Source organism: Tubulanus polymorphus, chromosome 9 (assembly GCF_964204645.1).
Source record: "Tubulanus polymorphus chromosome 9, tnTubPoly1.2, whole genome shotgun sequence".
Lineage (NCBI taxonomy): Eukaryota > Metazoa > Nemertea > Palaeonemertea > Tubulaniformes > Tubulanidae > Tubulanus > Tubulanus polymorphus.
This window is the reverse complement of record NC_134033.1, coordinates 11,531,257-11,549,395: the sequence shown is the minus strand read 5'-3', so window position 1 is coordinate 11,549,395 and position 18,139 is coordinate 11,531,257. Positions and strand designations below refer to the sequence as shown.

Genomic DNA, 18,139 nt, shown 5'->3' with positions numbered 1-18,139 from the left:
ATAAAAGCGGTGTCTACACTCGAGCGTCATTGCAAATATTCCAATGAATCTACATTTGCTAAATCTGGATTCTTCTAAGTCATGTTTTTGATCTGTATCATATTTGGCGCCGGCCAGATTAGGTCCGGGTTAATGAGTCCGTGCCAAACAGGGCCCACAAAAACAAACCAGTGCAAGGCAAACTGGTCCTGGAAGTGACAACATTCTATTAACTTAATAGAATAATAAAGAGTGATTTACATATGAACGTACTTTCAGATTAGCCCACTATGACTCTCGGCCTGGTCTACACCAGTTTGACCTGAGCCTAATTTTGACTATTTGAAATTCATTTGAATCTGGATTTATTGAATGTGGATCGATTGAAACACATTTTGTAGGCTCCAGTGTAGACACCACTGTATTTTCTCATTGCAGGGTCCAGTTTCACGAAACAGTAATAGAAATGAGAAAATGAAGTTTAGTTTTTTTTTTCGTGAAACTGCACCCGGCGAACCATCCATCAATCATAGACATTATTCTAGAAAGATTTCAGTATGGTATTTTGCATAGTCCATGCTATACCCATATTGACGCTAAGACCGGGCTCCTTGTGAATTTGATTTTGGAATCAAAAACTTTAGATCAGACCATGCTATACTAATATTGATCCTATAACCGATCGAAGGAATGAAGATGGCTTAAGATTAACACTTAACTATAAGACTGATCCTCTTGAGTTTCAGTAAATTTAGAATATGAAAATGCTTTAATTGTTTAACGTGGATATATGGACAATCATTTTTTCGAAGCTTTGCCTAGAACGGAATGCATGATGGATGGTTCCCGTGCAACTAGCTACATGCTTGTTGCCTTAGTATTTGACTGTTGTCTTCTGAATATCGATATTTCCTGGATAAGCCAGTGTCCTAAAGATCATCGTGATTGAATTGTTATAGTTGTTTGAAGTCAATGAAGGCTAAAAACAAGGTGTCATTTAATCATGATTTTTGAGAAACTGGACGTTAAACACAGACCTGATATGAGGCCTTATTTTGATATGTATTTTTGATTGAAAAATGGTTACCAGAAATGATGCTGCAAAACTGAATGCACCTTTATCATAGATGTCATAACAGCTCTTAATCAGGTTTGATCCATGTACCGCAAACTCGTGTAAGGTGGGATACTTAAGATAGTATAAAATGCTTAGTAACTTAGGGTTGTAGTATATCAGCCTAACACTTGCCTAACTGCTATTAATCAAACCTTCGATTAATTGGAATTGAATTGATTTATGTCCTTATACTGGAAAAAGAGATGCCAATGTCTAGCTATATCTTTCATCTCATCATACATTTCTCAAGTCTAGAGTTTGGAGATGGAATTCATTTATCTAATTGATGCCGGGTTTCTGTCAAATGTCTTAAGACGTTCTGTTGACACAATAAGTGCAGCATACTAGCACATTTTGCTGGATTGCGCGGCTGGCAATGACTGAACAAAGAATAAAACATGTTTGATCGAAGTGACTTCACTTGATTGTGGTCATATACATTGTGTATCTATATCAATGTTTTCTGCGTTTGATTTCTATGAAAAGGGGACAAATTTGCGCGACAATCGGGTTAGATATTTATTCTACGGGTTTGTCTTGCTGTTAAGCATGCGTTCAACAGTTTGGAGATGGTTTCATTCTTCACTTCGAACAAAAGGTTTCGCTGTTCTTTATTTTTGTGTGTGAATGGTGTGAAGTTGTTAGTACATTAATGATGTAGTCTCGGGGTAATCGGAATGTGTTCGGTTTAGCGAGTCGGTTTTAGAAAACTGACCGGTTTACCTGTATCAATAGAGGTTTTGCACGCGTGACGTCACTGTCACTCAATGTTGGTTGATTGAAAAAAAAAACACGTCACGTCGTCATTGATGCAAATCGCAACAAAAACCTGTTCAGCATTTTTTAGATTAATATCATTTTAAATTATTGAATACAGTTATAACATGTTCATTGTGGCGGCTGAACGATATTATTGATTGGTCATCGTAGCTGATGAATTGACAAAAATGGGGATTGAGCTCACAACTGCAAAGCCTCTATATATCAATGTTGTGTGTTCTGGGGTCCTTAGATTAACTGATGATGGTCCTATGAATGAGAATGTTTGAATGAATGACTAGTAATTTTTGTTGTTCCTGTCACTCACTCACTTATACTAATAAAAACTTTCACTTTCAGAGCTATATTTTTCGACGGCTTGAAGGCTTTTTTGAATATTTTTAAACGCTTTTTGTTACCTCAATTTTTAAGTTGTCCATCGCTTTTTTTTTCTATTTATCGATTGTCTCATTTCATAGACTTACTATAAACTGTTGGGGCCGGTTCCAAAGTTTTTTAGTTAAATTTGACTCTAGCGTTGAATTAGTTCATTTTCAATTACGGTAGACTCTGAGTCCTCACTTTGTAGTGGTCAACATGATAAAGTTGATGAATTTCACTAAGATTTATATGGAAATGACATTCTTTTTGCCAACTTGGTGTAATCATTTTAACAGTCCCAACACTACTTAAGTTCCCAGATAATAGATTTGTGGAAATATTTTAAGTCCCGAGCTACCGAGTTCACTGATTCTCAACTCAGTGCAATATTTATTGTCCCAATGCTGTTGAGTTCCCTGATTCTAGATTCAGTGAGATATTGTAAGTCCCGATGCTACTTACTGAGTGGCCTGATTGCCAATCCGGTGAAAAACCGAGTAATGAGGACCAAGAGTCGACTGTTGTTTACTGCCGAGTCAAATCTTAACTCACAACTGTGGAACTGGATCTTTATTCTCATCTTAACCCAATTATATAAAAGAAACCCGAATACCTGCTACGAATAATGAATATTTTCGTCTCTATTTCAGATCGATGAGTGCTCGCGTGTCGAACCGAAGCGACGGCGCCACGACGAAATCGAGCACATTGAACTCGACCGACCTGCAGCACTATCACAGTCACAACTCAACGTCAAGCGGTTCGCATACGCTGGACATATCGTCGCGTGAGAACGTGCTCTCACGCGTCGAAACGGCCGACGTGCACGACGACACATCGCAGTCGAGCCGTTCGGCCGGATCGCCGAGAAAAGACTCGCTACCGCCACCGCCCGAGGATTACCGGCAGGATTACAATCGGACCGCCAGCGAGGACTCGTTGCCGCCGCCGCCGCCATCACCTCCCGGAGAACCGATCGACAATACAGGTGCGAGAGATGAGTCTTGTTTTGTTTCTACTACTGATCATGCACGAGTCGTGTCGGAACTGGTCGCTAAAGGTCTCGTGCCGCGGCAGACGCCGTTGCTTCTGGTTGATTCCGATTTTCCCGACGACGATGACGACAACGAGCGTTCCGCCTCCAGTTCCGACGCGTCTCCTACTACTCAAAATGCAAATGACAATGAAATATCGTCGCAATATGAACTAACCACTGAACAGATTTTAGAAGCTAACAATTTCCCCGAGTCGGATTCATTTTCAGAGCGTATGAACACCGTGTTCGCTTTTAGTAACCAAAATGGGCAGCATTCTCCGTCGCCGGTCAGTCCTGACGCTCAACCACTGGTCGGCGATGGCGACTACGAGCCGGAACTCGCTCGCATTTTAGACGGCGACGAGTTTCAGAATCGTAGGGATTCCGATTTGTTCGATAGTTTTCGACCGCTGGATTTATCCGGCGGCGAGGACGAGGATGAATCGATGCGTAGGCGGGAAGACGGGGCGGGGGTCGATATAACGCTGACGAGCGACGACGCCGTCGTATTTGTACGCGGCGAGTCGCAAAAACGCGACGGTAATTTATGTCGTCTGCAGCGTCAGAAGGAGGTCGAAGAGAGTTTAACTTCGGCCGAATCCGACCAACACGATTCGCTCGATCGAGCGAAGAAACGCGTTTTGCGTAGTCCCGAAAAGGTTTCTAAACTCGTCGAGTCGCACGTACTAGGTCCAGACGACACCGATACTAAGCGGTTATCACTTGAGCCTCAAGGCGCCGAGGGAGGTTTAAATCTGACTGATATAGATACCTGTAGTAGTCCCGATATTATGAAATCCGAATCCGATTCGGAGCTTTCTAGTCCCGAGTTCGTGCACGACGGCGGGGCGTTGATGCACGTCGTCTCGTGGGAGAGGGAAGACGTTTTAGGTATCGACGATCTTCTTATGGAAGGCGATATTGTAAAAGATGCCGATTCGGATATCGATAGCGCCAGTACGGAAGTCGCCGAGGAGCGTAAACCGAAACACGAATCGTTAGACGACGTAGACGAGGATAAAGAAAATAAAGTCGACGACGAGAAACGAGCCGAAGAGCGTGAGATAAACGTTGAAGAAACGGATGTTGATAACGACGTCGCAGAGCTGAACATCCGAGGCATTCGTGCCAGTTGTAAAGACGACTCGGGCATCGATCTCATCGACGATATACCTTACGTTCTACACAAACGACACCTTCCCAAGCAATCGTACAGCGCCGATTCCATCCTATCGGAGCACCACACCACCGGCGCAGCGCACGCCACAGCTGCGGATAGGTCGCCGGAACGTCACAAAGTCGCGCCAGCGATGTCGCCGAAGTTGGCGCAACGCGGAATCGACCCGAAATCGCCGGAGATCAAACGCGCGCAACGCATCACGCTTCAGCAGATGAAGAAGAGTTTGACGTCGCCGTCGCTGTCCAGCTCGTCGAGTCATCATCCCGGCGAGTTGATCTCGTGGAACATGCTGCCGAGTCCGATGTCGTTCTCGTACGCCGATGACTCGGTCAGTCCGTCGCAAGAGGAAGACATCATACGTCATATACGCCAGAAACAGCGCGATGAACTCGGCGATTTCGGTAAACTGACGCTTCCACCGCCTCCCGTTCCACCTCCCGTTCCTCCTCCCGTTGTTCCGGACAGCGAAGCCGCCGCTCCGATCGCCAGTTCTGAGTCCGAAGATTTATCCAACGGTGAAACGGAAGACGGCGACGAATTCGTATCCGACGATGAACCGTTGCCCCCCATTCCTCCCGAAATGTTCCTCTCCGACGGCGTTTACATTCCGGATATCGTCGAGCCGAGTCCGATTGAAGAATCGTCGAGCGACGATGAATCGTTGCCTCCTCCTCCGGATATCATATTCGATTCGCCGGAGGACGATATGATCGTCATCGCTCCTCCAGAATACGACGACGACGACGAAGAAGAGGTCGAGTTTTTGTGGGATCGACCGACTATGTTGGCGTTCTGCGATATTCCACGCGTGCAGATACAAGCGGCGACACCTATACCCGAAGACGATCGCGAATACGACGATGACGATGAAGCCGACGACGAAAGCGCCGATGTTCCAGACGCCGAAATCGATTTCGAAACGACGTCCAGCGAAGACGACGATATGATGGAAAAAGTTGCTCCAGATGTTTCGTTCTTCGAGAATCGGTTCTTACCCGACGATTCCCCGGAGCAGGAGAAACCGACGAATCAGAACGAAGATCGAGTCGTTGCGGAGTCGCCGGAAGTTACGTTTGAATTCGTCCAGGAACCGATGACGCTGTTACCTAGCGACGCGGATATCATCGATTCGAGTCCGGAAGAGATGGCGCCGCCGCCGCCCGACGAGAATTTAGACGCGGTCGATCGTTTGGAGTTCCTCGAGAATCTACGAAACGAAGATGACGTCATACGACTGAGCAGCGATAGCGACGACGACGACGCGCGTTCTGACACGTCGTCCGAAAGCGAAGGATCGGCGGACCTTCTCGAGATGGACGGACACGAAGGTTGCACGCACGGACCGGACGACGGCGAAGAATACCGCCTCGAAGACGAAAACCCGGTCGCCGCTGACGACGTCAACGACGTCATCGAGAATCCTCACGCGGTTCCGATCGCTGAAGTATTCAGTAATCCGTACGCGGAACCGACGACTCCGGAAAACGAAAGTCGATTGTAAAATATACAAACGTATCTTCCTCATTCGTACCGACGCGGCGGCTATTTCATACGACACCTCGCTTAATCGGGACCGGTTGAAACTCGATTTCAATTTTGTCCAGATATTTTTCACGGTCCAACTACGGTCAATGTTTATCCGTGTGAAAAATGATGTTTATTCCGGGTTTCTTTCATGGACTGCGGAATTTCATCGGCCTGGTTTTTATAGGCTGGTATTTATCGTCAACCGGGACTAACTCAATTCACTTAACTTCCAATAAAGATAATACCAGTCTATGAAACCAGGTCCTAGATTAAGCGGGGTTTAAGGTACTGGTATTATCTATTTGTTTAGACGATATCTGATATGGGTGTTTTATTACCTCATATTCAGGGTTTGGGTGGGGATTTTTAATCGTTTCACCCCGAATTTTTTTCCCGTCAACTTCTTACGATATTGTGCATTGTCATTGAGGGTTCTAAGGGGTTTTGACGCACGTGCGGACGATATTCTCAGTTGGTTTTTTTCCGGGGGGAATTCTCTGTTTTTTGGGGGGTAGGAAACGTATTACGAATATAGAGTGCGTTTGTTACGCCATTTTTCAACTGCTATTTTTACTGAGCTGATCTCTAGACGTGAGGCAAAGATGCATCTTCGGTAGCTGCGTCGTAGCTCCACGTAGCTCGGTAGCTGCATCGGTCATATAGCTGCTACACTGCTAAGATAGTCATTTAGTACTAAGTTGAAATATGTTGTTGAAAACTTATTCATTATTTGTTGAAACCATCAATGTACCTTCTTAAGATCCATCATTTTTCACTCTTTCCAGTCATACTGTATGGAAAAGTGTATCGCATTATGCATTAAAACTTGAGTTTCACTCTATCATACTGTGCTGCCATCTACATTTAACCGAACACTCAGTGTTATTCTGGTTGAAGATAGAAAGATTCTGACTAGAATGAAATAAAATGGATAAACCTTACCTGGGACCGGAAGGGCGATTTCTCTTAACAAATGATGAAGATAAACTGACTCTGGTCATAAAGCTGAATAAATTTGGGGACTAACTGTAATCAGGGGGCTGTTGTAGTACTCCCCTATTCAGCTCTAGGGCTTTATGGAAGATAGGCATCGTTACGATATACTTAAACCCGCCAGTTGACAGTCCCTCATGATTTGGTCTCAAGCAAAGCAGGCTTGAGCTAGACGCACTGCTTGACATGTTAAGACATTCTAGATTGAACCTACGTACGCAGATATGTGAATGTGTGAATGCAAATTTCATACCGAGGATAAACTAAAATCTCAAAAAAGAAATCTATTAATTTATCATCTTTATTATTGGTATTATGCTTATTATTACCAGAAATCAATATCGTATATTATGAAAGTGATGGTTTTCGTATATGTGTATATATTATATTTATAGGTTTTGTTATTTTGTTTTAAGTTGATTTAAGCTAAACTAGTCAGTCAGATTTCGGTAGGTGCTTCTCTTACATGCAAGTTCTTATTAGCAGTTACAGGAGAATATTTTCTTAAAAGTTTTTATGTCAATTTTATTTTACGTTTATTTTATTGTTATATTATATTTAATTGATCGATGATTTCTTGATTCATGGCAATTTATTATCAATTTTATACATAGATGTAGGACCTGATCGTACTGCCACCTGGAGTGAAATATTTGAACTAGTCAGTAACCGCCATCTCTCAGGTCACTAGATGACACCTTCATCGCAAATTTCCGCGATTGGATTCAGTTCATCATATAATACAAATTGTCAGACTGATCTCTTTTGATCTTAAAATAGGGATATATTGATATACATGCCAATATTTTCCTTAGAAGTCTGGAGAAAGTCTATGCTTGTACCTAATTCTGAACATTTCCTCTGCGTAGTCTTTCATCATTTCCTAGATCCATCCTTCGGTGATAAGAACAAAATCAGTTCAGTCCTGTTAAAGATCTAAGCAATGTATGCACTGGCCCATATGTGGTTGTGTGAAAAGTAAAATCAAAGATTTAAGTATTTTGTTGTTGTGTTTTGCATATATATATATTTATTTATGGCTATACTTTCATATTAATAGTATTTTTATTGTGATATATTGTGTATATATGAGAAAAAAATCTAATCAAAAACTTCGAAAGGCATTATACACTTAATAACAGGCGCTTTATTTTCTGTCATTCTGTTCTTATTTTCAATGTTTATCAGGAGGGGTATTCGGCCATCTCAAAAGGCGTTCTGGACCTGAATAGAAGTAGGAGAAGCAATGCTAAGTGCAGGTCAATCATTTTTCAGGGAAAAAATTTGAATTTTAGGATGATCTCGTAATGAGATAGCGATTGAAAAAGTATATCTCTCGCATTTTTGGTTTGATTGCTCAGTGGTGTTGGAAGTGCAGCGACTGCAGCCGCGGCAATAATTTACTGAATGATTTACTTTTTTCTTTGAATACCATCTTTTTGAAAAAAATGTAAGTAAATTCGCCGCAGCAATATCTAGAGAACCTGTCCAAAATCTGCATTTGGCCGCAGCAATTAAAAATTGCTTCCAATACGCCTGTTGTTATTGGCAACTTCGTGTTTTCTACAAGGACGACAAATTCAATTTTAACCGTTGAAAGCTTAAACTCTTCTATGAATTGAGACACGGAAATTCCTGAGTTGACGAAGGGCTCGGAAATAGTGCTCGGAATAATGCACCCCTGTATTTTACATAGTTTCATTTATCCTAAGAACTGTGGTTAGTCTAGAAAATATCCTGTGGCATTTTAGCGTACAAATGCTTGAAAACTGGCAATAGTAGCGCAGATATATCTTTCTAAACGGTAGGCAAAGCAATGTAGATCTGAAATTTAGAATTGTGGAAATTTTGTACGTATTATGAAGAATATGAGAACTAAGGAGGAGAATTTGCCATTCCATTTGTATATAATAAGATCGTTCATAAAATCACACTGGGAATCAAATTAGTGCAATCATATTGTTTGAGTAATGAATGAATGTCAAAGTCAATAATAACGCTGAGGACCGAAAGGCTCTCCAAAATTAATTGGATTGAGAAGCCCTAGATCTTTTTTCTATAGCCCCGACCAAGAAGTTTTTTGCCTTTTTCGTATAAATTTTTTATGTTTAGATAATATCAAAGTAAACATATCCACATTGCAGATGCTGCATTTTAGAGAATATTTGTTGGGTAAAAAAAAAATTGTGATGGTCTGATGGTAGTAGATAATTGATTTGATAGTTGATATCTAAAAAAAACTTAACATTTGTCTCATGACCCTGGTGAAAATATTGCTTCTTTTCTCTCATTTGAAACTTTTCGACTTGTTTCGTCGTCGCAGTTTTTTTCTCTATTGCGCGAATAATCATTAGACATTTTCCAAATTCATGATTGCGTGAAATTGGTTTCGAGCCGCGTTTGATAACGTCAAGTCGAGCCCTACACATGCCACCATCTAGTGTGTGAACGATTTAAAAAAAACGAAAATGGGAAATACGCCGGATATAAAACGCACTCAGTTTAGTTGATAATGTTTCTACTGTGTCCTAATGACTATCATCGGTTATATACGATTAGTAAGAGGTTTGTAAGAGGCAATTCGTGACATGTCGGTCGGTCGACCGCACGTACGTACGTAGACTGTGGGCGAACTTCAGTTATCACGATTTAACGACTGAGTGAAAACAAACGTCAGTCGGAATTATTATCCGTAAACACCGTCTGATCAGGTACGGTCACCGAGGTTTATACTTAGTTTGAAGATGGCCGACGCAGTGATCTGCATAACATCGACCTCTAGTCTGACGATTGATCAGGATCGCTATAATCCAGACCGTATTCCAAGATGGCTGACACGAGTGAAATGCGTAAGATCGAACACCGCTATTTGTCTAGAAAAGCGAAGGTCACCGCGTTGGTTTAGCCGGGATCGTGCTGTGACTGGAATAGGTTAATATTTGATTGAAAAAGGCTTATCGGATTGACCGAAATCGATTTGATCGATGCGCAGATTCTATTCCTGATCGAGTAGTTTTACTGACGGTTAATCTTTTGTTTTGCGTATTACGCGAATGTGAAAATGAGCTGGTCGTTTGTCAAACCACCGAGAAATGGTGATTGACGAAGTTTGTTGGTTGTTCTTGTATTAGACCAGTGGTCAGTGTGGTGACTGGTTGTCAAATGTGTGTTCTATGGAAATGCTCTACCAGTCATTTTTAAGTCCATTGCCAGGAATTTTTGAAAGGCAGTTCTTTAATCGAAAATGCGGGCAATTTTCACGCAAAAAGGCATCTAATAGGTTTTTCATCAGATTTATCGACAAGGCAATTGTTCGAGGACGAACGATGATCAGCTGAAATTCTGCGACTCGTAAGATTGTCAGGTTTTGAATTTCATCAGCTAGAAATTCATCCTGCCATTTTGATCAATCACGGACTGCATTATCAAACGAGTGAATGAGCTAGTATTCTAATGAAAATATCCCATAAAAACTTATCACGTTTTCATACGATAGCAATATATTATATTATCTATATTTCTGATTTCTAACTGATCATTGAACGGAAGAAATTCATTTGCATTTGCGTTGAGTACGAGAAAATTATTCCCTTACTGCTAATGTATCTATTAACTAGTCTAATTATCTATCTATCATATGTATATATGTATATATACATAGATGTATATGTTATATATATATATATAGAACTGCTTCTCTTTATACATAATACAAATAGTGCTTCCAACCCGCCTTATTTATAATCCTCCTTTCTTACATATTATCTTATATAATATAGCTTCTTATTTCTCTGAGGACCCAGTTCCAGAGTTGTGAGTTAACATTTGACTTCGAAGAGCGAAACGATTGATTGAAAATGAAATATTTCGACTCGTAAGTTTCAAATTTAACCCGTGAACTGTGGAACTCGATCCTGTAGAATGAAATTCTTTTTCCAGGTTTTTCATTTTCCTTCCGATCACTATATACATTATTTGAAACGTTGACAGGATTTATATTAATAGAAATGAGGTTTCGATATTTTCGTCGAGATCTGTCTGAACTTCATTCCTGTCTCGTCGTTTTTTCAAATCAACTTCCTTATTATTGATAACAACTGCATACGATGCGATGATATGTATATAGCTTAAAACGGTTAACTGAAAAAATGAACTTCCTCCATAGACGATGTCTTCTTAGAAATATTGAAAAAGAAGTTTCTTTCTTCGCAATAGCAGTACAGTTTTCGATATAACCACAGGTGATTTTTACCTGTACCGATGTTCGGGCTGGCCCGTTTTTCAAACAGTACCGCAAACTTTCGTTTAATATCGCAATGTTACCCATTGTTGCTGCTGTTTGCGGCAAAATTGAATTGATTTTACCGGCGCACACGTTGCTGATTTTGTCGAGATGGTGTTTCTCTGTATATTTGTATACACGCGCAGAAGGTCCCAATCGAAATTGTTGCCTAACAATACGAAGCATATCCCGCAACTGCGGTTGAGCTCTCAGTTCCACGGCTGTGTTTTGAAAATTTGATTTGGAGTTAATGAATAAATATATGCAATCGCGCGAGCATTTCTATACCCGGTCAAATTTGCCCGTGGATAATTCGGTTTATTGTTAAGTTTCGTTACGGGTCTAAAAATTTTTTACCCGCGATATTCGCTACAATAACACATCAGTATCAGTCCACGCGATGATGGTGAGAACTTGTTTCAGTTCTTCATTTTTTTAATGGGCGACGAAAAAAAAGAAGAAATTGCTGCATGTATGAAATTGTGACTGTGAGATTTGTATGATGATTATTATATCATTATTGGTTATTTTTCACGACTGAATGAAATGTGTTTGTGTCAATTTTTAGCAGATGAATAAATAGGAAAATCTGCAGTCGGTTTCGAGTGTCATATCTATATCTATATATATATATATTTGTTGCTCATTGTCATTCGCATTTTGACGTGTGTCTCGCTGCTCGTGTATGTTACAAACAAACAAATTACCATAAATATATATGTATATATATATATATATATTATCAATATATCCACGTATACGTGTATGAACTGTAAAACGTTAAACCTCGTCTGGACCAGGGTCAGGCTGAACGGGGTTTTCGATCAATCTGCGTTCTGCACTAATTGGTGTCTAAACTGAGATGTAAGCTAATTTAGACGCCGGTCATTTCTGTGTTGTTTTTATCGGTGTTTGTCGCGTTAAGAGGAAACCGGATTTTACAAATGTGGATTGATCGAGAACTGCCGGTTTTGGCGCGCGTCATCAGATCAGCGCCAACTCATCGGATTGCCTCTTTTTTCACTTGAATATGAAAATAGTAATAATAAGTGTAGACACTCAAAATCTGTATTCGCTCTCGAGTCTAGACGAGGCTTTTAATCGATTGAATTGGACATGCATGTATATGTGAATATGTCTGATATATATATGTATATATATATATATATATATTAGTAGAAAAATGAATGGAAAGTGACAACAAGACTCATCATTTCGCCGGACTTGTCTGATGTGGTTAATGTATAGTTATGATGATAATGGCAATATTTCCCCCTTGTCCATTTCTCCCTGTTTCTCGCATTCATAGCCCGGTATTATTTCCGTTGTTGTTACCTGCCGATATTGTTTTTTCGAATAATCTACGACAGTTATTTCCGCGGTAATGACAAGAAACTGTGGTTATCGCTGCGCGCGTGCGTGGATCTTACCTGCCAATAGAAACTTCGACTTTACGTTCGCAAAATATAAATGCATTTGAAAATAACTGTCTCAAGCGACCGTTGGTGATTGGCCGACGACGTGGCCGAGAGTATTTAAACAAATTATCGCGAATTTATACGGACTAGACATTCGATATTTGTAGAAAAACTGATTGGTATTTTAAACCTAAACGACCGTCTTGTAGTGTCCAACAAGGGCGAAATTGTTGCGATCAATCGTCGCAATTAGTAATCAGTACTACGTCTAGTGTGCCATTTTCGTCGGATCCATCCCGACATTTTTGTACTTACATACCCCGTGGGCCGGTTTTCTAGACCAGCATCCAGGTGCACAGTTCTACAGTTGTGAGTTAAGATTTGACTCGGAGTTAACTCATTGAAAGTGAACTGATTTTACCTTAAACTCACAACTGTGGAACTGGATCTAGTTCCACAGTTGCGAATTAGAGTTCCTTGAGCCAGATCTTAATTGATGACTGTGGAATGGATGGTTTATTGGTTGAAATAGTATACACCTATAAAACCGTTCCGGTGTTTTCGATCAATCAGTAGATTTTTCTGACTAACGCGTTTTATGCTCATGTCAAACTAGTTCCATTGTCTCAACATAGAGTGGGTCACAAGTCGTACATTTTTGGAAAAGAATTGTTTATTGTTCTCTTTTAGTATTGATAAAATTTTTTTTTTTTTGCTGAAATACGTATATATATTTGTTTTTACTTCGGAAATTGAAAGTCTAAGAATCTCAGCGTCATTCAGTCCAAGTGATCATGCTCGGTTACATAATAAAATTCGCCTTTATCAGTATTGTCCAGCAAATATTTGATTTTGGATGATTCTGAAATGATCCGTGATAAAATCTTGCATTTCAAACTTATTCAGATATTGATCTGCTGCCTGGGCCCCGCCCATTCAGACATATCACCGGTCTTCCAATTCAAAAAGTGTTTTTCCACACTTTTCATACTATAGCAGTGATAGTCTGAAGGCTTGATTCCAGACTTTGGAATATATGGATTAATTCTCAAATTTGATCTAATCATCACTGATCTTAGATAATTCACTGGTTTCAGAGAATCGCACGGATCAAATGACCGCTGTTGAGCAAACTTCGTGAATTTGGCCTCTGATTCATAAGTAACTCCTATTGTAATGAACCGTTTATAATCCTCAGGCCTGTTTTATAGATCAGTTTAAACTTAAACCTGTGGTATTAACTCAACTATGAGTCCATTGAGTTAGTCCTCGGGTTTAAGTTTAAACCAGTCTCTAAGATCGGTTCATTGTAACCATGCGCGATCAACTGGAATCAAACGTCAAATCAAAAATCGCTTTCTTGCTGCAACAATCGTCACAGGGTATTCTAAAATTTAAACATTGTTTTTTATTCGCGGGGATTTCGGGAATGATGCTGTTACAGTTATTGATAAATATTTGTATGGTTACTTATAAATAAACTGCGAACACATCTTATCGATGCTGATATCATGTAGCGATACTCGGGTACGGTGTACTGCAAGGTGTCATATTGTCTCCTCAGCTGTTTTTTTACGTGTGAAAATTACTTTCAATTCCTCAAAATGACAAATGTTTTCAAATGACCGTGTGTATATAAGTCTGAACTGTCAACATCATAAAAATAGTTGACAACTATGAGCCCAGCTACATCTTGGCCATTATGAGAATACTATGCTGCTAATATCATATTGCTTATTCATTGGTCAGAGGCTCATATCAGCTGAGTAAGCTATGAACCAATAGATCTTATTCACAGATATCACATGTATTGTTCGCATGTCATATTGTCTTTTCAACTGTGACTTGTAACTTCAGTAAGCCACAGAAGACAGCGCGCTTGACTGGACATTATGACTGCAGTGAGTCATGTGAATAAGGCCTATAGAAATAGCGGATTGATTTGTTTATTAACATGTCATCAATTGCTATATTTCATGTTGGCCAACATAATGGAGCTTTCGGTCAATAGGTTTTTGGTCTGTCATATTGGCCCTGAGCCCCGAATGAAAGTTAGCAATGGATAGCATACAATTAAGAAGTGTATATGTAATATATAATGTAGCTATTATAGTGATGATATAAATACAATCGATGATTGGATTATTATTCAGTGATTTATTAACAAATGAGTCCTCTATATCTTTCCATGTGTTCTTTGTCCTGTGTATTTTATGTGCATAAATACCGTATGAAATTCTCTCTCTATCTCTCTCAATCTCTCTAAGTATTGGTGATTTCTATAGTGAAATAAAAATATCACATGTTCTTGAGTTTTACGAAAAGGTTAGTTCAGCTCGAGCTTCGTGGGTATATCTTGCGCTTGGCGGTGACGTCTTCCAAATGTCGTAACGAGGAAATTTTCATGTTGTAAATTGTCATTTTATTGGACGCAATGTTTTAGAATCTGACAACGGTTTAGCTGTCTTAAAACTGACTATGGCGATACAGCATTTGACCATGGACTTTTTGAGTCTTGATTTGACTACGGAGGAAGAGAGATGACCTAAGCAGGGGACACAAGGCAGATTCCATCGCGTAAGAATTTGGGTCCAAGTACGATATGGGTCGAAATAGTTAGTGCACACATTATCCTAGCCAATGCTTACGCGCATTAATGCAGGCACTGTTGTCTACTTGAATCGGACTGGGCCAAAATTCACATCATTACTGGTATCTTAATCCGCTGTCACGGGAATTACCAGTTAACCATTTGTTCAAATCTCACAAAAATTGGCAAAAAAATTAAGATATTTTTTAAAACTATATTGTAATGCGCCTACTGTCCCTGGCTTAAGTACATGCAAGATGTTGACTATGTAAGTCTTGAGAAATTAACCCTTAAGTTACAGGTTTGGTTGATCAGAAACCTTCTTACATACCTGTTTGGATGTTGGCTTTTTGAGAAATGACTGAAAATTCGATTTGAAGTAGAATTTCTACATATTTTCTATTTTTCCCGTCAGATTTGCTGGATATATGGATATATACCTATACTGATGTGGAGAATTGTATGATTAACTTGTTATCAGCAGAACAAATTTGAAATAAGTTTCTCAGGCACAAAAGCATTGTTAGGGTTCTGAAAACCGCCCCTAGGTCAAGGAGTGCTTCTTAAAAACCATTCCTGTAACCGAAGGGTTAAAAACACGTCCCTGATGAACTACTAGCACACCTGATGGATCCTCAACTGCCGCGGCTTTGTGAGCACGTCCGTTTCCGTAATAAGGATAACTGATTTGTAAAATCTGGTTCAAAGGTGAAGGACATTTATTAGCGACAAACTGGACAAATTGCGCAGTACAGTTAGAGCAATTATATACTACAGTTATGGCAATTATTGAAGATATGTATATCGCGCTTCAAAGGCAAAATGATGAACAACTCAACGAAATCCATGTTTGCCTAGCAGGAAATATGAAATAACTCGCGAAGTCTGTTATCAAATGGACTTACTAATTTCCAGAGTGCTATTTCATATGAGCTTGCCGCTAACCACTTACCTGCCTGGTAGTGCGTGTACACATACATAGCTATCCACGAATTCTTATCGGCTTTTAGTTTGTTGTTGAAGACGTTTACGGCCAAGTGGAATTTGCGCGCAAATTTCCGCGCCTAATTGACTGAGCGAATAATGACAAAGCTGGCAGGATGTAGACAGCGATTAAAGCCGGATTTACAGCCTTCCGAATTCGCTTCGTAGCTCGTTCCAAGGACGTAATTTTAAATTGATCGAACGGACAAGGAAGTAGTCAACTTTCCTTTTCCGTCATTGTTAGATTGGCTAAAGCGATAATTGATCAACTGTCTGGACCCTGCACCCCTCAACTGTCTGGACCCTGCACCCCTCAACTGTCTGGACCCTGCACCCCTCAGATATATGTTTTACCAGTCCTCACACGTGTTCATGAATTCACCACTGACAATTACTGACGTTTTTAATTCAAAATGAACTAATGAATGGACTGCAAAACACTTAGAAATTTAGCATTTTTATCAGCACAGATTGCCTAGACTTCGCACTACAATTGTGAATGTTTGAATGGGATGAACGGAGAAGGAAGTAGTCAACTTTCCATTTCCGTATCATTGTAAGATTGGCTATAAAACTAAAGATGGACTGATATATCGTTATCGATCAACTGTCTGCAACCCTCAGATATTTGTTTTACCAGTCCTCACACATGTTCATGAATTCACCACTGACAATTACTGACATTTTTGATTGAAAATTAACTAATGCATGGATGGACTGTAAACACTTTGAAATTTAGTATTTTTATCAGGACAGACTTCGCTCTATGATTGTAAATGTTTGAAGGGCTGTAGCATGATTCTAATCCCTAACTGTGCAACTCAACTTTAAATCTGTGGACGTTTTCTCGATTGTATTTGCGAAAGTATGTTGTAAATATGCATCGTTTGCAATTCAATGTGAATTTTCTCGATTATTGTCGGCAAAGCCGAAAATGTCGACATATTGCAGATAGTTTGATCAAGTGTGAAGTGTATGATTGATTATTAGGATTTAAGTTTTATGAATTGTATTTGTTTGATTAAACGACGGATCCTGTATAAGCAGAATAGTTTCACCCTCAACGTCTTATATGTATATATATAACGTTGTCTTGGTTGTATTATAAATTACAGGGCTGTGGAGAGATTGAATAGGTGGTTCTTGTCGTCGAAATTAATTGGAAAATTTGCCGACGGGCACGGATAATGAAAATTTACAATCTCCTGACGGTTTAAGCGATGAAACGGGTTTTTCTTGTTAGGAGTTACGGTGGCTTAAAACACTCTATTTTCTCTTCGGTAGATTGAGAATATGTTGTGGTTTCAAAGTTGACACACTCATATAGGTTATATATTGATAAAGGTGTATTGATAGTGTGAGGTCGAAATGTTGAGTCTTTTTGATTATTTTTGATGGAATAAATTCTCGATTTCTCAAACTTCTAAATCTTTTAAAACTCCTAAATCTGTATATAGTGGGAATTGTCCTCGTGCTGGAAAGGGTTAATATATACAACGCTGTTTTTGATCTGTTCTCTTCACAAAGTAAACGGAATAATTTTGCACCCAGCTTAATACATCGCCGCATTCATCAGCAGTTTGAGAAATCTTGATGAATTCTTATTATCTGTGATATCGATTCCAGTAGCGCTAGAGTGCCCTGTCAATATTTGAGTACAGGCTCTCAGTTTGCTGCCACCGCCATCGTCACCGCAGTCGAGGTTGATCGCAGAGTTTAGTCAATAAGACATGAATCATTTTATATCGCAGATACTAACAATGATTACTTGCCAAACAGTAATTCTTAATTCCACTGTATGAGATACGCCTCTGGATCCAGTTTCCTGGTGGGGAATTCGAGTTAACTCTGAGTTGAAATTAGTTTTCAATGTTTTAACTCTCAAACTCAGAA

The 18,139-nt window shown here is 39.8% G+C and overlaps 1 protein-coding gene across 4 annotated transcripts in view; it reads left to right on the top strand.

Moving 5' to 3' along the window:
* The window catches only part of LOC141911129 (FERM, ARHGEF and pleckstrin domain-containing protein 2-like), a 119,701-nt gene that overhangs the window by 64,346 nt on the left and 37,216 nt on the right, over positions 1–18,139 (top strand). For all 4 annotated transcript variants that reach the window (XM_074802095.1, XM_074802094.1, XM_074802093.1 and 1 more), the window contains one exon: positions 2,887–3,224. In XM_074802095.1, coding sequence (XP_074658196.1) covers positions 2,887–3,224 — 338 coding nt within the window. The remainder of the gene's footprint in view (positions 1–2,886; positions 3,225–18,139) is intronic.